At 41.2% G+C, this 23,228-nt stretch overlaps 1 protein-coding gene across 16 annotated transcripts in view; it reads right to left on the bottom strand.

Annotated features, from left to right (window-relative positions):
- Nucleotides 1-23,228, bottom strand: part of DTNB (dystrobrevin beta) — a 243,457-nt gene that overhangs the window by 66,090 nt on the left and 154,139 nt on the right. For all 16 annotated transcript variants that reach the window (XR_006301093.1, XR_006301094.1, XR_006301095.1 and 13 more), the window contains exon 10: nucleotides 12,306-12,383. Coding sequence is in view for 13 of the 16 variants with exons in the window: in XM_043604374.1 (XP_043460309.1) it covers nucleotides 12,306-12,383 (78 nt within the window). In the remaining 3 variants the exon portion in view is untranslated. The remainder of the gene's footprint in view (nucleotides 1-12,305; nucleotides 12,384-23,228) is intronic.

Below are 23,228 nucleotides of genomic sequence, written 5' to 3'. Positions count from 1 at the left end.
AAGTGTCAGAGAATGGGGAGGCAGCAGCTAATTAGAAGCTTCCTGCAACGTTCCATATGAGAGACAAGAGTGGCCAGCAAAGTAGCAGTAGCTGTAGAGGTGTAAGAAATAGCAAGATCTTGGACAGATTCTGACAGTGTTTTTGGATAAAGCTGATCTAATAATCTGACATTTTTGACGAAATAAGCATCAAGACTTCTGACCGAGCAACTACAGGAATGAGACCGCCATTAACTGAGCCGGTGAAGACCCTGAGAGAAGTAGGTTTGGTTGGGAAGATACAGAACTCAGCTTGGGACATCTAACTAAGGTATGCATTAGATCCAAGTGAAGATACCACTGAGGAGGAAGATAATGAGGTTAGAGCTCAGCAAAAAAGGTCTGGTCCGGAAAAATAAGGTTAGAAGTCACTGGTATGTAGACAGTATTAAAAACTCTGAGTCTGGATGGGATCACCCACAGTGAGGCCAAACAGAAAAGAGAAGTGCTCCCTGTGGCATACTAACATTTAGAGTTCAAAGAGGTATGGAATAACTAGCAAAGGGGGCCAAGAAGGAAGAGGAGGAAAAGCAGAAGAGCACAATAGCTGGAGGCAAGTATAGAAAGCGTTTCAAGTAGAAGGGAGCGATCATCTATGTCAAATGCCATGGATAGATCAATTAAGATAAGTCCTGAGAATTCATCAGTGAATTTAACACTGAGGAAGTCACTGGTCTCCTTGAAAGAACTGGTTTGGCAGCGAACAGGATGTGAAAATCTGACCAAGGTGCGTTCCAAAGGGAATGGCAGAAAAGAAATTGTAGGCATTCACTATAGAAGCAATAGTCCAACTAAACTCCATTTTAGCTTTCCATGAAAACTGCTATTCAGAACTAGTGTCTTTGGCCAGAAAATGAGGAATCTAAACCAAAATGAAAGGCATTATCAGTAGCCATCTACAGTAAATAAGGCACTTAAGTGTCCATATATTTTCTGACAATTCTGTGTCAGGGTATGGGTGTTATGTTAGATATACATGTGATAATATATACTCCATTGAAAGGTGTACCTGTGTTTCCAGATTTTTTTCCTTTAAATTCTTTCCTTTTGATAAAATAGAAATCTATATACAACCCCCAACTTATATGTAGGTTTTGCTTTAGAAATCTGTTTTTCTAAAGCAAAGTCAGTAGTTTGGAATAGTTTGGAATCCCACACAAGTGATAAATACATAAAATAATGATAATGATAATAACGATAGTAATAATGATAATAATAATAATAATAATAATTTGTTCTATTCTAGGCTGACACATGTCAATTCCATCCATAAAAGTAAGTGATTTTCACGGCAGAATATACAATAGTTCTAGTAGTATTTCTGATGGAAATTTGGCATTTGAGTCAATGTCTGGAGCACCTACTGGATGTCAGGCACCGTGCCAGGAGAAGAAGACATACCACAGTAAGCAGGATCCAGACATGGCTGCTGCTCTCTTGATGTTAACAGTCTAGTAGAAAAAGAGATGATCACACAAATAAATGTAAAATGGCTAATATAGTAAGTGTTAAGATGACAGGGACACTGTTCTCTAAGAAAACTTAATAGGGGTGCCTCGTTGGCTCAGTCAGTAGAGCATGTGACTCTTGATCTCAGGGTTGTGAGTTCGAGCCCCACATTGTGTGTACAGCTTACTTAAGGAACAAAACAGAAAAAACAAAACAAACAAACAAAAAAAACAAAACAAAAAGGAAGAAGAAGAAGACATAAGAATAGAATGTTGTCCAGTTAGGGAGATCAGCAAAAGCAAGGGTGAGTAGAATAAACCAGAGTTAAAAAAGAGGAGTGACAATGAAATGAGCACATCTCTCTCTGCAGCATACCTTCCTTCCCAAGACACCCTCACAGCTCTATGCATTTGAAACAAGCTTCTAGGTGCTCCAGATGCACACTCCAGGGTGACACCTGCTCTCCAAGATGATGGGGGCCTTTGAATCTAAGGCAGAGTGTCTCATGGCTTCAGCAGAAGCTCCAGTGGCAGCAAGAGAGGGTGCTTTGGCAGAAGTTAAGAGACACACTTGTGGGGTCAGGACACAAGGGAAAGGGATGTGAGTGGTGAGGGTGGGGATGAAGGGTAAGTTGTGGTGGGACAAGGTCAGAAGCAGAGGCTGCTTCTGGAGTGGCAGTTTGTAGCCCCGGAGCAGGACTCATTGCTCGGCAGGAGGCAGGAGAGCACAGCATCTGAGAGCATGGGCTCTGGAGTGAGGCAGGCTTGGGTTTAATCCATACTCTGATACCTGCTTGCTATGTGAACTTGGGCTTTAATCTGTCCACAGAGAGATTCAGTCCCCTCATCTGTAAAATAATAATATAAAATCTACCTCATGTATTACTGACTTTAGAGAGTACAGGAAGGATTACAGAAGATAATGTAGTAGTCATTATCAGCAGAGTACCTGTGACCTTATCACAGACTTTCACATATGCTCTTTTGCTTATTCTCAGAATAATCTTACCAAAAGGTATTACTGTAATCCTCACAAGTTTACATTTCCAGCTCTGACCTCCCCCTGGAGCTCCAAGATTGTGTATTAGAGGGCCTAGTCAGCATCTCCCCTTGGCTGCCTAACAGGCATCCCAAACTGAACATGTTCAAAACAGAGCTCATTCTCTCCACCCACTTCCTCACCTGCCACTCTCCCAGGCTGACCAGTTGAAAGGAACAGCACCACCACTCACCCAGTCACCGAGCTCAAAGCAGAAGTCTTCTTGTTTCTTCTTCTCATTTCCTCGTGCCCCACAAACAATTCCTTAATCAGCCCTACTGGCTGCCCTCCGAAACCAGCCCCCTTCACTGCCCCCACTGCTGCCATCCTTTCTATCTGGCAAGTCTCACCAAGTGCCACCCAACAGCCCTTGACTGCCCTCCTCTTCCACTCTTGCCCACTACAGTCGATTCTCCACACCACAGTCAGTGACCTTTTAGTAGTGGGGGTGATGAAGATGTTCTAGAATTGATTGTGGTGATGGCCACACAACTCTGTAAGCATACCCCAACGCACTGAATCGTACACTTTATATGGACGGACTGTATGGTGAATGAATTATGTCTCAGTAATCTATTAAAGAAATAAATAAACAGTTCTGAAACCACTATCCATGCTACCAGGGCTAAACAAATAGGCACAGGGATGGTGGGTGATGGGGGCCGGGTTTCTCACTCTTGGAGAGGAAAGTTACAGATGACCAGGGGTGGGGGCAGCTATAGTGAATCATGCAGTACTGGAGTAGAACCAGATACTTCAGTAGAACTCATGTCCTTTATTTCTCTGCCCTGAATGGAATAAGCAGGCAATGTTAATAAGATGCCACATGCTTGAAGTAATTGAAGAAGAAAACCCCTTTCCTAACAGAAGAAGTACTGATTAAGATACAAAACAGCAGCACGACTTGAAGAAAAGGAGTAAGTTTCTGGATAAAGCCTCGTGAGTCCTCACTCTCAATGAACGTATAGTCTAGAAAAGCATGGAACAAACAGGTAATTATGATACACTGATATGTACAACATGCTATGAATCACAGAGGAAGAACACTTAACCTAGTTGTAGAGTATTAGGGAGGGCTTCCTGGAGGAGCTGAAGCTACGTTCAGAAGGAAGAATTAGATGACAAAGAGAGGGACATAAAAGGAAAAACGAAGGGAAGGCACAAAAAGGAAGGAGCAGGTGCAGAAACCTGCTTGGGGAACTGTAAATGATTTGAGTAATTCTGGGTGTAGAAGCCAAATAAAAAGAATGAAATAAGGCAGGGCTGGGGAGACTAGCAACCGTCACCTTGGAGCAGCCTCCAAAGCCACACTGAAGAATGTGGGCCTAATCCTGTAGAATTGTGTTGCCACTAGCCACATGTACCTGTTTACATTCAAATTAATTCAAATTAAGTTAAAATTCACTCCTCTGTCACATTTCAAGTGCTTGACAGCCACACTTGGCTAATGGCTACCATTCTGGTTTCTATGCTATTGGACAGTGCTGTAGAAACAAAGAGCCACTGGAAAGTTTTAACCAGGAGAGTAACATCATTAGATCTGCATTTCAGTAAAATGTCTGGTAACAAAGAAAGGACTAGATTGGGGGTGAGGTGGGGAGTAGACTGGAGATTTCCTAGTAAGATCCATGAAAAAAGTAGGAATTTATACCACAGCACTGATTTGTTTTAAATGTCTGCTTTACTATGGCTAAGTTAAAATACTGTAATAGTTTGATGTTAGGAGTGAAGAGCCATGGTTAAACTGGATCACCATAGGAATTTCAGCATTGCTATAGGAATTTCCATTATAAGTGCAAGCCTTTGGCACACCCCTTTCACTACAAAGCAGCATACCGCATGGAGTCGGCTTTTTTTTTTTTTAATGCTTATTTATTTTTGAGAGAGAGAGTACAAGCAAGCAGGGAAGGGGCAGAGAGAGAGGAAGACACAGAATCTGAAGCAGGTTCCAGGCTCTGAGCTGTCAGCACACAGCCTGACGTGGGGCTCGAACCCACCAACAGTGAGATCATGACCTGAGCTGAAGTTGGACGCTTAACCAACTGAGCCACCCAGGTGCCCTGCACTGAGTCAGCTTCTTAAGAGCAGATATGGTCAAGATACTCAAGTTAACAGCCTCCAAATGTGAAAAATGTGTAAAATTGTGTGTGTGTGGGTTCTGTACATTAGTTGGATCTGAGTATGTGCCTGCCCTTTGCTAGTGTGAATGTGAGGTAGCTGGAAGAATCTGGATGACAAGAACTCATGCTATGGTCTGGTTCCTCTGTGTCCCACAGGCACTTCTAAGTCAACATAATCTTGCTACCTTCCTGCCCAAATCTTCCTCCCGTGTTTCGACCATAAGTACCGTAAGCCAGAAAGGAACCTAGAGGAGAATCATCTATTCCCTTCCTTGGCCCCCCACATCCAAACTCCACAGAGTTTGGATCACTCTGTGGATCACTCTCAGGATCCCTCAGGCATCTCAGTCTGAACACGCAATGCTGAACTCAACAGTTTTTCTCCCCAGACCTGTTCCTTCTTCCCCTCTGTTCTGCTGACAGTCCATAATGGATGTAATTCTTGCTCAGGTTGAGGACCTCCAGCTTCAGTCCAATGAGAGGAGGTAACTATTACTTCAGTGCAAGGAGAGGAGTTACTATGCTTCTGTAAGCTTCAATTTTCCAACCTTAAGCTTTAAAGTATGGACTTGGAAATACTCAAGCTTTCTGTTTGTACTAACCTGAGTTAGAACTGCTGAAGGGTTTACCTTAAATGCTTGAATGGAAATGGAATTTAATCCCAACCCAGAGGCAGCTAAAACCTGGCTGATTGCCTGGGCCATCAGATGGACTTTGGAAATCTGCCAACACTGAGGACCCTGCAGTCACATAAAATTATGTGTTAATTTTCAATTACTCTGCTTTTCTGTCTCTCAAAAATAGATTGGAGAAAAAAGTAATTCTTGTGTTGTCTCAGATTCTCATGAAGAATTCATGCAAGCTAAGTTGTTTCATGATCGTGCTTAAACCCTCATTAATTCTTGCTTTTCAACCAAACTCACTCTCATTTCACAGGAGGGAAGAGCACCAATAGCCTGAGTCCACAAATGGATAATTTCTGGCTTGGCCAATTTCAGTTTGCCTCCTTTCTTCGTTTTGCCAATATTTCTGTTGTTCTCAGTCTAAAAAACAACAGATTGTGGCTTCTGTCATTCTTCAGTATTCTGTAGATAACAAGATAAAACCTTTACCTTGGCACCCACTCAGAAAGCCATTGTAATACTATTATAGTGCAACGCATCTCTTAACTTGGTCATGTGTCTTCAGCTCAGAAATAATATAGAATATGGCATTTTCTGGCCTTTAAAAAATAGTTTTCCTTCTTGTGAAGTATGTGTTAAGTTAAAATTTTTTGACTGATAAAATCGTGCCTTTACTTATGATTCCTAGTAATTGGTAACTTCTTAGAATTAGTGGCTCTAATATCTACGTGTTGCTACCCAAAGATGGTGGCACACAATACATCTTTATAAACCAAACAGACTAGAAAGCACTGTTTAATATTTGAGGAAAATAAAAATGAGGTGGTAGGGGGGTAAAAAGGGCCTCCTGAAACAAATCTATGCTAATGCGGGAGTGATATAATCTACTTAGGTATGCAATTTTTTTTTCAGAAATCACCCAAAAAAGAGGTCTATAGCTAATGTCTCTTCAGCACCCTTACCTTCTCCACAGACAGCAGACCCCCTTCTTTGGAAAACCGACCCCTACCCATTCAACCGTGGTAATCTAGGTAGGGCCACCAAACAGAAAACCCCTGGATGGGTAACATGATCTAAGATGGACCAAAAAGAACTCTCACTGGGAGTTTCCAAGTTGGAACTAAGAGAAAGGCAATCGCTATAGGGTTGAGGTTATGAAATATGAACACACAGGTCTCACGGATATATTCCCTGCTGTGTGAAAGGTAACTATTATAGGGAAGAATCAGCTGACATACAACAGGGAGGAGCAAGGAGCATGAGGGTAGCAGAGGGAGACAAGGAAACACCTAAGTGAGTTATAGCCCCCCTGGCTCTGGTCATCCCTGAGGCCCAGCCACGTACAGCCCTGCTCTTCTTCCCCCAGTTTGGCTACAAAAACAAAAAAATCTTCTTGTTTTCCCTAAGCTCATCCAAACTGAGCTTCTGTCACTTATAGCCAAGGGTTCTGACTAAAATAGAAACTGATACCAGAAGTGGGGAGTAACACTGAGTGGAACTAGCTGAGTCGGGTTGAGGAATGGATGGCAGCAACACTCCATCCCAGGGAGGGGACACATCTATCTTTGCTACGTGCCCACTAAGAAAAGCAACTGGTTCAACTGTGATCTTAAGGATCGTGGGGCTTCGATCTTGTGCCCCTGATGGCTGGAGTTCCAGGCACTGGAGAGGAATAATAGGATGGAGCAGTGATTTCCCGAAGTCTTCAGAACGAAGGGAGGGAGATGGGTTGTCTGGAAGCCAGTTGCTTCAGCCCACCAAGGGTGAGATAATGAAGACAATTAGGATCTCCTGGGGGCTGTATTGTTCCAAAAACCCCAAATATCAACCTCAACTCTTTGGCAGAGTGGGGTAGGGACAATTACCCAGTCATGTGGATAGTCTGTGGTTCGAAGCGCTTCCTGTACAGACTACCAGCTAAACGTTCTGCATCCTCCCTTTGCCTTCTAATTCCTGGAGCGGGCCTTCTTCTGGGCTCCTCTCCCCATCCGCTTATGCTGTAGTCTTCTCCAGTCTGTAAAATCTCTTTCCACTCACCCACCTGCTTTGCTGCTTCCAAATTCTTGTTGGTATGGTCTCCTCTTTCATTTTTCTTTCTTCTTGCAGGTTTTTACTCAAAATAATCCCAACACTTCATTTTGGTGGTGTTTCACAAGGAAACACAGCAGATGTGGCTTAATATGCCATGTTTTCCGTCACCTCTCTTTTCCCGCTGTCCGAATTACAATTCTCCTACTTTCTGATCTCTACCTTTGTGGACTGGGTGCAAAGTGCTTACAACTTATCATTTGCTTCAGGGCAGGAGGGGCTAAGGAGTCATAGAAAGACACACCTAGACCTGACCTGGGTGAATGGACATAATCTATGTAACCAGGGTCCAGGGCTGTTACAGCACGTGGACAGACTCCTGGGAGAGGCATGCACCCATTTGCAGTTGTACATGGAATGCTACATTATGGGAAGGAAAACCCTAGGAGAGGAAACCTGTATGAGAAGGTGTGTGTACGTATATACTTTTGCACACATCTGTGTGCTCAGTAGCAAAACGGTGGTCTGCCAACAGCCTCTGTTATTTGTCCTTCCCACGATCTCTCTCTTCTGTTCTTGACAGTATGACCATCTTTTGGGGACACACTCCCTCCTCTGTTTTGATGATGTAGGTTTAATGGGTGTGGCCTACCACATACACAAGGGTGGGCAGTAATCCAATCCAGGACAGTTAAGAACCCTTCCTTGGAGTTTTCTTTTTTTTTTTTTTAACGTTTTTGTTTACTTTTGGGACAGAGAGAGACAGAGCATGAACGGGGGAGGGGCAGAGAGAGAGGGAGACACAGAATCGGAAACAGGCTCCAGGCTCCGAGCCATCGGCCCAGAGCCTGACACGGGGCTCGAACTCACGGACCGCGAGATTGTGACCTGGCTGAAGTCGGACACTTAACCGACTGCGCCACCCAGGCGCCCCACCTTGGAGTTTTCTAATCGAAGGGAGGAAAAGCATAACTTCTTGAGTGCCAACGCTGTGGCTGTGCGTCTGAAGCCATCGGCGGTATTGAGAAGTAGGTGTTTCGCAGCAGTAGGGAATGAAGATGTCATTCTGTGAGTAACCAAGAGATGGAGAAGCCACAGATAGACATCCCGACGGCTTTTAAGTTGCTTTTGTGATCCGTGGACACTTCTGCCTTTGCTTTCTGCTTTTGCCTTTGTCTTTGTGGGTTTGTCTCTTTTTGTTTTCCTTTTTGTTTTTTTAACTATAGTAAGAACACATACCATAAGATCTACCTGGTACTAACTACGAGCACAATGCTATAGAGCAGTTCATTTACAACCTTTTCATCTTGCTTAATTGGGTTTGTGCATTTTAAGTTAAATTTTAATACACGAAGTTAAAAGAGTTAATACTAATATACCAACTGAATGCACAAAGCAAAAGGTGTCATATTGGAAGTTTTTGTTACTGCCATAGTTATATGAACTGCCCACAGAATTGTAAAAGTTTAAATATTCATAAATAACGCTAAGGCTTTAGAAGACATTAGAAAATATTGGCATAATTTTCAATATTGGTCTGAATATATGTTATGATTTAAAACAGTATAACAGTGGGTGCCTGGGTGGCTCAGTTGGTTAAGCATCCGACTCTTGGTTTCGGCTCAGGTCATGATCTCATTGTTCACGGGTCTGGGCCCGTGTCAGGCTTTGTGCTGGAAGTGCAGGGTCTGCTTGGGATTCTCTCTCTCCCTTTCTCTTTGCCCCGCCCCCCGGCTCGCTCACTCTCTCTCTCTCTCAAAATAAAAATGAATGAATAAATAAAATAATACAGTACCTTAGTCCAGAGACTAATACCACCATTCACATTCTGAACCCTGGGGAAAAAGAGGGACAGAAGCAAGCCTTGGAGGAAATCCAGTAGAAGGTGGAGACTTTAAGCCTCTGTTTTAAAGTTTTGAAAGTTTTTTGTTGTTTGTTTTTAAGTACATTGTTCTCGTTATTTTATTTTATTTACTTAAATTTTTTAATGTTTATTTATTTTTGAGAGAGAGAGACAGAGCATGAGTGGGGAAGGGGCAGAGAGAGAGGGAGACACAGAATCTGAAGCAGGCTCCAGGCTCTGAGCTGTCAGCACAGAGCCCGACGCAAGGGTCAAACTCACTATCTGTGAGATCACGACCTGAGCCGAAGTCGGACGCTCAACTGACTGAGCCACCTAGGCGACCCTCTTCTGGTTTTTTTTAAAGAAAGCAAATTTCCAGGAACTATTTAGTCTAAAGCAAAGATGAAATTTCTTTCCAATTATAGAAATTTCAATATAGGAATACTAGAAGAATATTATATAGAGCAAATCCCTACAGTGGACCCTCTCAGGAACATAATTCACAGCATCTCACGTGACAGCCAGCATCTTTGCCATTGATAAGTTTTTCTTCTTTAAAAAGTCACTCTTACATTTGTGAGCATCTTCTATTTGGACTCACATAGTATTTTTGACCCTTGGAGCTATCACTACTTTCATACGCACTGCCTCCTGAAAAGGCAGAAACTGTAGCTCTTACAGAAACTGTAGCTCTTAAATTTTTCCTGCATTTTTATTAATGTGCATGTTCTTGTCTGATTCAGTGATTTATGTCGTATGCTGAGTCCTAAAGGAAACTTCTTAATTCTGGAGAGTAGCTTTATTCTCCTTGAGGATTCTCTGCCCCAGCAGAGAAAGGTTCTGTATGACTGGGATGATGTGCTGGGTTCCTAGCTTTCACCAGACTCTGGAGACACACGTCTAATGACATTTGGAGGAAAAAAGAAAAACTGATGAATCCTTAAGGAAGTAAATAGAATACTAGTTGGAAATTTACATTGGTTTGGTAACTTGGGCCACAAAAAGCCAAACCTACGGATTATGCAATTGATGCCCACGTGTTACATCATAATCTCATCCTGAATATAAATGAAATCTAAAATTCTAAGGACTAAATTGTTAGGATGGGAGCATCTTGTTCCCATATGGCAACTACTCTTCTTCATAAATTATAGCGCTCAGTCTTCCTTTCTGGCCTGCTAAGGGCTCTGGCTGCCTTTGTTCTGCTGGTCAACGCCTACAAAGTCTGTGATAACCACCTCTAGGAAGGACCAAGTCTACTAGACTTTGCTAAAAAGAGTGTCATCTATAAGCTATTGTTTCTTCACCACCTCTTCTCTCATGAGTTTAGTTCTTAATTTTTTTTAATGTTTGTTTATTTTTTGAGACAAACAGAGACAGAGCACTAGCGGGGGAGGGGCAGAGAGAGAGGGAGACAGAGTCCCAAGCAACTCCAGGCTCTGAGCTGTCAGCACAGAGCCCAACGTGGGGCTGAACTCAAGAACTGTGAGATCATGACCTGAGCCGAAGTCAGATGCTTAACTGACTGAGCCACCCAGGCACCCCTCATCAGTTTACTTCTTAAATAGTGAAAACAATATCTTAAATTTTTGCATAACCCCACAAGGTAGACACTATCATTGTCCCCATTTTATATATTTAAAAAAAGAAGATAAAAATCTTGTTCAAGGTCAGGTGAGAGCCAGGACTTAAAGGCAGCCAGTCAGGCTCAAGTCTGTGCTGTAGTCAAGAATACCACTTAAATCTGCTCAAAATAAGCGGTAAGGGGGGTGCCTGGGTGGCTCAGGTCACGATCTCGCAGTTTGTGAGTTCGAGCCCCGTGTCAGACTCTGTGCTGATAGCTGGGAGCCTGGAGCCTGCTTCAGATTCTGTGTCTCCTAATCTCTCTGCCCCTCCCCTGCTCATGCTCTGTCTCTGTCTCTCTCAAAAATAAACATGAAAAAAAAAAAAAAAAAAAAAGAAGCGGTAGTGTCTCAACAAGGCTGTAGGCAAGGACTCTTACCTGGTCGTCTTGAGTTTCCTAGTGGACAACACATTATCAGGTCACTCTGATTTAATCCCAAAACCCTCTATTCCAGTTTATTCCATAGCTTCCTTCTAAGGCTCTTTCCCAAACTTGCTTGATGATAAGAATCACCTGGAATACTTATTGTTAGAGGGTAACTTCTCAAGATCTCAGGATCCACTGGGTCTGATGTGGTCCCAGAAAATTGTATTTTTAATAACTGACCCACGTGATTCTTTTGAATCTTCTCAGCAGTCAAGTTTGGGAAAGAGTGCTCCAGGAGTTTTAGCCAATGAAAACAAACACAGTTGATCTTAAGTATCATATATTATATGTTAAGTCACAGTATTATTAAGCAGATGACATTTCTATAGCTGAATTAATCCAAAGCAATCAGTACATATGGCACAAAGTAGTTTTTCTTCAGGAAGAACTTGGGGAGTTGGTTGGAATGTCTTTGTTTTTTTGTTCTTTTTTGGGTGATGACTGTTAGAAAGGATTCTTTAATGGCTGTGCCCTTGAGGGAGTTTCTGCAATACTCTCATTATGGAACAGCTTAAATCAAACAGAAAGTAAGCCATTTTATAGAGTTCTTTTAAGTCCTGCCTGAGAGAATTTTGGAGAAGAGTAAATTAAATAAAGAAGAGAAAGGACTACACAGTTCTAGCTCCTTGTAGGACCCTAAAGGAGACTCTCTGTAAAGCTAAGAGAAAGACCCAAGCTTTTCAACTTAAATGTTTATGAATCATATACACATTGATTTAGGAGAATTATCAGGGATTAATTCAGTTCACACAGTCTAATCAAGAAGCAGAAGCGATCTTCAACATTTAAAGAATGCAAATGCAAAATTGTTGAAATTCATGATCATCAAAATATTATTTAATGTTAAAGAAGAGGCTTTCCAAAGTGCCAAATCTGCTTTGACACTATGTTCACTGCTTGTCACAAATGAAGAGTTTCCACCTCAGGCACCACTCACAAGCAGACTCCTTTGGTGCTACATTTACGAGTTAGTGGGGAAAAAAGAAGAAAAAAAAATCACAAAATAATTTTAAAAGACAGTTAAAGGAGGAGAATTCTGCCCTGTGGAATCTCTGCTTCCCTGGCCAGGCACGTACCCAACTCTGAGCAGTGACTGAGGCGTAGACCCTACATACCTCTTGGTGGGGGTGGGCACCCCAGAGGACAGGTGGCTCGCCATGGTGTCGTTCATGTTGGCCAGAGGACGAGGAGGACTGAAAGGAAAGACATTTACATTATATTAATAATTACCAATAGGACCGGGGAAACAAATGAAAGAGTGATAGGGGCAAAGGAACCAACTATCATTGCTTCTGATAAGCACAGTAGGATTCACAGGGAGGAAGGGTGGAGATGGATAGGTGCAGCCCAAGCAAACTCAACAAGAAGGGTTCTTTCACTCAAAGCCAAAGGACCACAGAGCTGCACTGCACCAAGAGGAGCGACTGGTCACACACACACCATGACAGGGATGGAATTTCGCCGGATTTTGTTCCGTAGTTTTAGTGCACAAGAGACTGAGTTCTGCTACTTAATTAGTATCTTTGTATCTTAGGTGTTTCCAGGGTTACGACGTGTTCGACGTTTGTGGTATATTATGAGGGTCACAATGGCAACTTGCATGTTGTTCCTGATTTGGTTAGAGTTCACTGTCTTCCCTTAGATTTGGGTGGACAGACATGATGATGAGGGCAGTGGAAAGGATTAGGTTTCCTGAGCATACCTGAATCAGGCGACAGCACAGCGCAAGCCTGAGGAGGGGAGTGAGACAAAGCAGGAACAGAAAGAAGGACAATGTGTCAAAAATGGGCCCGTGATGGAAGAAGAGATGGGCAGGAAGGCAGCACAGCAGAGTCAAGAAACTGGCAGGTGGGCACAGGGGGAGGGCAGAAAAGAATGATGGAAAAAGCCCATCAAAATAGGCCAACATAAACACAGGATCAAGTTGGGAGGTGATGGGGAGACTCTGATGCCAAAAGATGCTATAGCCATAGCACACGTTTGTCATTGGCAAGAAAGGGAAGATCACAGATGAACAAGATGGATTTAGTTTGCATACTTTTTACCAAAACAGGCTGTTAAGTACTAAATTCTTTTATTAATGCTTTACTAGAATCTTAACAATCAATCCATATTTTATACTTATCCTCTAATCAGAATGCTTTTTTTTTTTTTTTTTTTTTTAAGTAGGCTCCATGCAGACTGTGGATCCCAATGTGGGGCTTGAACTCACAATCCTGAGATCAAGACCTGAACTGAGATCAAGAGTTGTACACTTAACCAACTGAGCCACCTGGGTACCCCGAGAATGCTTTTTTTTTTTATAACATAATCTAAATTTAAATTTTAAGGTAAGTACATTTGATAACTCGTCTGTAGCACTGTTTTTCTGGACTCAAGATCTAGTGCTCCTTTTTGAGAAAGTCTTAAAAGAATGAATCCAAACTTACCAAAAGGAATCTATGATTTTGTTCTTCTTCCTCCCCACCAAGCTCAGCTACAAAGGGTTACTGTCTTGCATTGGAGCCACATGACTATTGCTAAATATTACTCCTGGGAAATCTCTCACTTGCTTTCCTAAATTGAAAGAAGTACTTTTCAGAGAAATTTGTCCATCAAAGCCAAAAGTGAAGCAAAGAAGTCCTTCTTTCATATTTAGGTGCTTGGGAACTAGCTCCTGGTTTCTCCTTATATTTAAGTGCTGAGTTAATTATGTAAAGTGATTTTGTAGAGGTTATACTTAGCAAGTCTTGGTGAATATTAAGGGACCAGAGCCTTTACTGTTTTGCAGGTTTTACAATACACTCAAAAACGCAAGAGAAAATTTTCAGGTTAAGCCAAGGACTACCTACCTACCTATCTCTGTATCTATCTATACACTCCTCTTTTTTTTTTTAACCAATTTTATTTCTGGGTAGGGAAATATTTTGTTTATTTATTTATTTTTGAGAGAGAGCGAGAGAGAGAGCAAGAGAAAGCACATGGTGGGGCAGAGAGAGAGAGAGGGAGAGAGAGAATCCCAAGCAGGCTCTGTGCTCTCAGTGCAGAGCCCGATATGTGGCTTGATCCCACAAACTGAGATTATGACCTGAGCCAAAGTCAAGAGTTGGACACTCAACCGATGAGCCACCCAGGCACCCTGGGAAATATTTTTAATGGTTTTCCATTTAACAGAGAGGATTAATTTATTATTAAAGTAATTAAATTGTTAAAGTAATTTGCAGGGAACAGATTTAGGTCTCTTGACTTTAAAGCCACAGTACTATGTTTATTTATTACACATTCCTCCCTTTATGTGACAAGTTGCAAAGTAAGACATTCAGAACTGAAATATGCTTTCTAGGCTAGAATTTAATTCCACATTATATATTTCCCCACCTATCTTCCAGGCAGATATCCAATATTGCCTCCCACACTTTCAAGCCTATTAATGCCAAGTAGCTGTGCTGAGTTATAATCAATGAATCAATCAATCAATCATTTTAGGCTAATAATAAAAATGAACAGAGATTAACTTTAGTTCTAATGGACTAAATGTCCAAATGGAACAAGGAGACAATTCCTATGAAAGAAACAAATCCAACATCACAGCTTTTCACCCTTGAGGGCACCAGAAACATTCTGGTCCTGAAAACAGAATGGGCTTTGCTCGTTTAATATATTATTATTAGTGACCCATTTCCCAAATAAGATAAGGACATGTTCATGCTTTCAGAACTAATACAGATACCTAGTATTTTTCAATATTGAAGATACTACTACATTCAATTTCCTTTCTGACATTCTCAGAGGAAAAATGACAATAGAAAAAATTTTTTAAAAAATTTCTTACACATGGATCCATGTGATAAAATTTCATGATTTGTAGTATTTTGTTTGGTCTGATGCCACAAGACTTGTTAACAATCATCTCTATCTCTTGGCAGATAGCATGCTCAATTATTATCATTCTTTTAATGTTTATTTATTTTGACACAGAGAGAGAATGCAAATGGGAGGGACAGAGGGAGAGGGAGAGAGAGAATCCCAAACCGGGTTTGATCCCATAAACTGTGAGATCATGACCCAAGCCAAAATCAAGAGTCGATGCTCAACAAACAAAGGGTCCCATGCTCAATTATTATCTTTTAGCACATACATCAAAACCTCTTCTCTAAACTCAGAACCAGACAGTAATGACTACATTGTAAGTTGGAAGCTAATCTTAACTCCCCCCAAAACTTCATACCATTTGTGAACTTCTAGCACATTTCCCCAGAGAAATAGGTACTATGTGTTCATAGTCCAAGATGAAAGAGGAATTTGAAAACATAAAGGGAGTCTGTACTTAGGATCTACCACTAGACCCACAATTCACTGTGAAAACCAACAACTCAGATGTGGTCCTAGGAGATGTGATATACCAAGAATGACTTCTGGCTTAAACATTTTTTTCATATGTCCAGTAGGACACAGCTGAAAAAATGCTTCCAGGTGTGAAGTAGACATTAACAGTACCAGTTTCAGAAACTTACAAGGCAGAATTGACACAACTCATCAGATCAGCTTTGTTGGTCTTCTTTAACGTGCAAAACCATGTTGAATACCTTGAACATGTCACCAGATGTATATCTTCCTTTGATGAAGATCTCAACAAGGCATCCTTAGACTCTAATGAGTTCCCTGATACCCAAATGACCACCAACCATCTCTTCGTACAAATTTGGGAGGTTCCTTCTTTGTTCATAAGACGTGCCAATTTTTTGAGGAGATAGATGGATGATACGGACAGAAGGCAATCTGCTAGGCAGAAGTAGTCGATACAAAAGAAGACATGGAGAGAATTTTTAAAATCTTAATCAAAAAGAAAGAAGCATTCTTCCTGGGTACCTACTCACAAAAGATAAGTAAGGCTATCTTCATCCCAATAACCTAACTACATATTGATGAAGACAGGTATGTAAACAGATCATCATAATGCAAAGTAGTGAAAGCAGCTAAAATTGAGGAGTCAAAGAAGAGCAGTTACTCTTGGAGGAAAGGAGGGGCAATGGGAGTGAGGCTGAAGTAACACTGAGGAGTTTCTCAGGTACAGAAAAAAGTTAAGGGTACCCTGGATGGATGAAATGGTATGGGAAAAGGCACAGAAGCCCAAAAGTACATGGCATATGTGGGTTTAACTTATTTGGCTGGACTCAAAGGCACTTGAAGGGGAACAGCTGAAAATGCCTCTGGAAAAGTAGATTAGGGCCAGGATGTGAATGAAGCCTGTTCTACCACAAGCTAAGAAGTTTGGAATTTATACCAATGGCATTGGGGGAAACATGGAAAGCTTTTAAGCCAAAGGATGATGTACCTATAGATGGGCTTTGAAAAGGTGACCCAAAAAGGTTGTGAATAAATCACTAACTTTAATCAAGGGTATGCATAGAAATCATCTGAGAAGCTTTGAAAATAAGATATGCAAGCTCTACCCTCAATTTAATGAACCTGAATCTTGAAGAGAAAGAGGAGCTTTTTCTTTAAAAAAGTTTTTATTTATTTATTTATTTATTTATTTATTTATTTATTTTATGAGAGAGAACACAAGCAATGGAGGGGCAGAGAGAGAGAGAGAGAGAGAGAGAGAGAGAGAATCTGAAGCAGACTCCAGGCTCTGAGCTGTCAACACAAAGCTCGACACAGGGCTTAAATCCACGAACCATGAGATCATGACCTGAGCCAAAGTCAGACACTTAACCGACTGAGCCACCCAGGCGCCCTAAGGACTTTTTTCCTAATGCATACCCCCTTTAAAAATCATTTATGGACTTTCAAGTTAAGATGGAGGGGTAGCATGGAGACCCTCAGCTTGTCTCATCCCTGAAATGCAGCTAGATCAGCACCAAACCATTTTACACACCTAGGAAATTGATCTGAGGATTAACACAACAATCTGCATAACTTGAGCTAAAGAACTTGGCAGGTACCCAATGCGGAGAGGTGAACTGGGGGAGAGAAAAGCCGTGGAGCATAGGGAGCTGTTTTTGCAGACAGAGGACAGAGAAAGGGGGAGAGTATGGTGTATTGGGAGAGTGCAAGAAAAACACTCCCTCGAAAGTAGCTGGAGAGAAAGAGAGACAGAGAGTAAAAACACCTGCAGGTGACTGAACAAGAAATCTGTTCCCCAAAACCACGGACAGGAAGAAAGGAGTGTTTTTCAATAGCATCAGGATTCTAAAAACAGTGGAGCATGGAGTCTGAAGTTCCGGAGTTCAGTCCTGGTGGTGCTCTGGTGGGGAACCAGGGCAAATCCCCAGGAGCAGGCAGCGGGCTCTGTCACACGGGTGCCATGCGGGGAGAAGCGGTTCCCCTGCATGGAGTGCATTTGGTAGAGGTCATATGGCCTCCCACAGGCAAAGGTCCTAGTGGACCCCATAGAGCAGCCACATTTGTTGGTATTGGGACAAACATGCCAGAGTGTGATGAAACCTCATGCTAGCTGTGTGTTGTGATTTGCCATAATCTCTGAACTTCTGCTGCTGTCAGACTGCAGGAACATTTTCTGGGCAAGCTGGCACCCGGCCATTGCTCAGCAAGATCCTCCCCCAGAGAGTCGGCAGGGGTCCAAGCCACAGGGGTCTCCGAAGTGTGGGGTTTTGAAACACAATCCCATCTGAGATAAAACTCATTCTATGAAGCCAGCATTACCTTGATTCCAAAACCAGACAAAGACCCCACTATAAAGGAGAACTACAGACCAATTTCCTTGATGAACATAGATGCAAAGATTCTCAACAAGATACTAGCAAGAGTTATTAAAAGAATCAAGAGAATTAGAAGAACTATTCACCATGATCAAGTGGGATTTATTCCTGGGATGCAGGGCTGGTTCAATATCCTCAAATCAATCAATGTGATACATCACATCAATGAAAGAAAGGATAATAACCATATGATCCTCTCAACAGATGCAGAGAAAGCATTTGACAAAATACAGCATCCTTTTTCAATTAAAAACCCTCAAGAAAGTAGGAATAGAAGGATCATACCTCAAGATCATAAAAATCATATACAAAAGACCCATTGCTAATATCATCCTCAATGGGGAAAAACAGAGCTTTCCTCCTAAGGTCAGGAACATGACAAGGATGTCCACTCTCACCACTGTTATTCAACATAGTGTTGGAAGTCCTAGCCTCAGCCATCAGACAACACAAAGAAATAAAAGGCATCAAAATCAGCAAGGAGGAAGCCAAACTTACACTCTTCACAGATGACATGATACTCTGTGTGGAAAACCCAAAAGACTCCACCAAAAAACTCCTGGAACTCATCCATGAATTCAGCAAAGTCGCAGGAAATAAAATCAATGCACAGAAATTGGTTGCATTTCTATACACCAATAATGAAGCAGCAGAAAGAGAAATCAAGGAATTGATTCCATTTACAATTGCACCAAAAATCATAACATACCTAGGAATAAACCTAACAAAAGAGGTGAAAAATCTATACACTGAAAACTATAGAAAGCTTATGAAAGAAATTGAAGAAGACACAAAAAAATGGAAAAACATTCCATGCTCATGGATTGGAAAACAAGTATTATTAAAATGTTGCTACTACCCAAAGGAATCTACATATTCACTGCAATCCCTATCAAAATAACACCAGCATTCTTCACAGAGACAGAACAAACAATCCTAACATTTGTATGGAACCAGAAAAGACCCTGAATAGCCAAAGCAACCCTGAAAAAGAAAACCAAAGCTAGAGGCATCACAATTCCAGACTTCAAGCTGTATTACAAAGCTGTAATCATCAAGACAGTATGGTAATGGCACAAAAACAGACACTTAGATCAATGGAACAGAATAGAGAACCCAGAAATGGATCCACAAACGTATGGCCAACTAATTTTTGACAAAGCAGGAAAAGAATATCCAATGGAAAAAAGACAATCTCTTCAGCAAATGGTGTTCGGAATACTGGACAGCTCCATGCAGAGGAATGAACCTGGACCACTTTCTTACACCACGCACAAAAATAAACTCAAAATGGATGAAAGACCTGGGGCACCTGGATGGCTCAGTCGGTTGGGAGGCCGACTTCGGCTCAGGTCATGATCTTGCGGTCTGTGAGTTCGAGCCCCGCGTTGGGCTCCTTGCTGACTGCTTGGAGCCTGGAGCCTGCTTCAAATTCTGTGTCTCCCTCTCTCTCTGCCCCTTCCCCATTCGCACTCTGTCTCTCTCTGTCTTTCAAAAATGAATAAATGTTAAAAAAAATTTTTTTTAATGGATGAAAGACCTAAATGTAAGACAGGAAGCCACCAAAGTCCTAGAGGAGAAAACAGGCAACAACCTCTTTGACCTTGGCTGCAGCAACTTCTTACTTGACATGTCTCCAGAGGCAAGAGAAACAAAAGCAAAAACGAACTACTGGGACCTCATCAAGATAAAATGCACAGTGAAGGAAACAATTAGCAAAACTAAAAGGCAACTGATGGAATGGGAGAGGATATTTGCAAACGACATATCAGATAAAGGGTTAGTATCCAAAATTTATAAAGAACATATCAAAATCAACACCCAAAAAACAAATAATCCAGTGAAGAAATGGGCAAAAGACAAGAACACTTTTCCAAAGACATCCAGATGGCCAACAGACACGTGAAAAGATGCTCAACATCACTCATCATCAGGGAAATACAAATCAAAACCACAATGAGATACCACCTCCCACCTGTCAGAATGGCTAACACGAACAACTCAGGCAACAACAGATGTTGGTGAGGATGTGGAGAAAGAGGAACCCTTTTTGCATTGCTGGTGGGAATGCAAACTGGTGCAGCCACTCTGGAAAACAGTATGGAAGTTTCTCAAAAAATTAAAATTAGAACTACTCTACGACCCAGGAATTGAACTACCATGTATTTATCCAAAGGATACAAAAATGCTGATTTGAAGGGGCACAAGCACCCCAATGTTTATAGCAGTGCTATTGACAATAGCCAAAGTATGGAAAGAGCTCAAATGCCCGTCGACTGATAAATGGATAAAGAAGATGTGGTATATATAAACAATGGAATATTATTTGGCGATCAAAAATGAAATCTTGCCATTTGCAACAACATGGATGGAACTAGAGTGTATTATGCTAAGCGAAATAAATCAGAGAAAGACAAATATCATGACTTCACTCATATGTGGAACTTAGGAAACAAAATAAATGAACATAGGGGAAGGGAAAGAAAAATAAGATAAAGAAAGGGAAACAAACCATAAGAGACCCTTAAATACAGAGAACAAACCGAGGGTGCTGGTGGGGTGCTGGATGGGGGGATGAGCTAAATGGGTGATAGGCATTAAAGACAGCACTTGTTGGGATGAGCACGGCGTGTTATATGTAAGTGACTAATGACTAAATTCTACTCCTCAAATCATTATTACACCATATATTAAGGACCTTAGATTTAAATAAAATTTAAAAATTAAAAAATAAAGTACAATGTTTATGAAGATTTTCTAAATGTTCATTTATTTGAGAGAGAGAGAGAGAGAGAGCATGTATGCACGCAAGCTAGGGGAGGGGCAGAGAGAGGAGAATCTTAAGCACGCTCCCCACTGTCAGCACTAAGCCTCACCAACACAGACAGGTTGAGATCAGGACCTGAGCCGACATAAGAGTAGGATGCTCAACCGACTGAGCAATCCAGGCGCCCCTATGAAGACTTTCTAAATGCTTACCACATAAGAGGTAAAAAAGGGCATGATAACTACGGTAATACTAACAATTATTGAATGTTTGATGTATACCTATCAGACACTGTGTGTAGAGCTGTAAATATATCATTTTATCTTCACAGTAACCCTGTAAATAGAATTATATATACACACAGCATGTTCTCAGCTAAATAATAAAAGTAAACAAAGTAACTGAAGGAAATATGTCAAAATGTTAAGAGAAGTCGAATTATGGCTAGTTTTTTCCTTCTATTTATACTTTCCTGTACTTCCCCAAATTCTCCGGTTTAATTTTTCCTGATTTCCAGAGAAAAGGATGCTCAATGTTAAAAAAAAATTATAAAGCAGAAAAAAAAGACAAAAAAAAAAAAAAGAAGCTATAACAGCGAGTCAAATTGTCTAAAGTGAGCCTATACTATTTTTTGTTATCATAAAGAAAGTAAATTGAAGGAAGATGTTTAACTGAGGGACTGTGAGTAGACAAAAGACCTTTAAATGATTTGAGTAGATGCAAAATTGTACATCCCCTCAGCACCCTCACCACCACAATCCCCCAAAAGAAAGTTAATAAAACATACTAGATCAGGGCACATTATCTCCTCTACCAGACTGTGAGAAATTTGTGTGATTTTTTTTTTTTTAATCACTGTATTTCAAGTACCTGGCAGAGTATGAGACATATTTCTGGGAAATATTTGTTGGTCACAAGTTAGCACCATGATGCAGAATACAGAGGAGTGCAGTGTATAAGAAGTAATCTTTCTGTTAAATTCAGGTTTGGTGAAACTATTCTTGGAGAATGAAATAATGACATTATTAGCTGTTATATTGGGTAAGTATATAGGTATTGCTTGCAGCCACAGCAAGTTTTCATCTGTGACTGCGTCATGGAATCAGCAGAATGGGGTGTCTTAAATAACAACAACAGCAACACTTGTTGAGTGCCTAATATGTGTCACACTCAGTTCAAACATTTCCCAAGGGTTCACTCACTTAAACCTTACAGCCTTCGATGAGACAGATACTATCACTAACGCTATTTTACAGATGGAGACACTAAGGCACACTGAGGTCACAGCCAAATCCTGGCAGAAGGAGGATCTGAACCAAGGCGGTACTGCTCTTGTGTCTGTTCTTAACCATGGTGTAGTGTCTCTGCTACCTTTGATTACTGCACTTTCAGAAAAGCTTACTTAAGACTGTTTAGTCTATAAATTATAAACAAAAGCAAGGTGTTAGATCAAAGTTCTTAAAAGGTTGTTTCTATAGGAAGGTAAACCAATATACACCTGGAGTAGTTTTGGGGTGCTCTACTCTTTCCCCTATCACATCCTTAAAGCTCTGTATCATGAATGCCTATCTGAACTCAAACCATCTGGCTGCAGAGCTCTCATCTTTCACCACCTCTAGGCTGCCCCAAGGAAAACTGGGTAAGTTAGATCCTTCAAAACAGATCCTTCAAAACGGATCCTAATTTATTAAGATGAATTTAAAATCTAATCTTAATTTCAAAGGTGTTATGGATTCCTCATCTCAGTCTAACAAAATACATAGGTTTAGTGAGCAAATTATCTATTCTATCGGCCAGACAACTGATTAAAAAAGAGAGAGAGATTTTAAGACTGGGCTCAGGACCAACACTGCGTGTAATTACTTGTTTTGGTTTTCTAAGTTGACCTAGATCCAGAGGTAAATACTTTTTGGGTAGAACTCTCTAACCAAGGATGTGAAAGTATAATGTTGTTGTTTAAGCAAAACTGCTACTTAAAAATTATGTGTGTGGGGCGCCTGGGTGGCGCAGTCGGTTAAGCGTCCGATTTCAGCCAGGTCACGATCTCACGGTCCGGGAGTTCGAGCCCCGCGTCAGGCTCTGGGCTGATGGCTCAGAGCCTGGAGCCTGTTTCCGATTCTGTGTCTCCCTCTCTCGCTGCCCCTCCCCTGTTCATGCTGTGTCTCTCTCTGTCCCAAAAATAAATAAACATTGAAAAAAAAATTAAAAAAAAAATTATGTGTGAATGAAGAGACACAAGAACAAAGCCAACTGAAGCCTGAAAGAACACTGAGGTCCTGGGCACCTGTAAGTGCTGTCACTTCTGTAAGTCCTTTGACAGAACCTATTCTGTAGGAAGTCATCCAGATAGTGAGATACTTTTAACCCTACCCTAGACTTTTAAAAGTATTTGCTCATTATCTTGCTCTTCTTCCCAGAATATTCTCCTGTTTGTAGAGGCTAAGACTGTGATCCTGCAATTCTCTTTTACCTTGACAGCTACCTGCCAATCACATGCTTGGGGACTTCTTAACCAGATTTTTTGGTTTCTGTTTATTACTGTTAGTGTGAAAGGGAAAAAGATTTTA

The sequence above is a fragment of the Prionailurus bengalensis genome, chromosome A3, assembly GCF_016509475.1.
Source record: "Prionailurus bengalensis isolate Pbe53 chromosome A3, Fcat_Pben_1.1_paternal_pri, whole genome shotgun sequence".
Classification (NCBI taxonomy): domain Eukaryota; kingdom Metazoa; phylum Chordata; class Mammalia; order Carnivora; family Felidae; genus Prionailurus; species Prionailurus bengalensis.
Note: the sequence above shows the minus strand (reverse complement) of the source record. Positions and strands in the feature narration are given on the sequence as shown.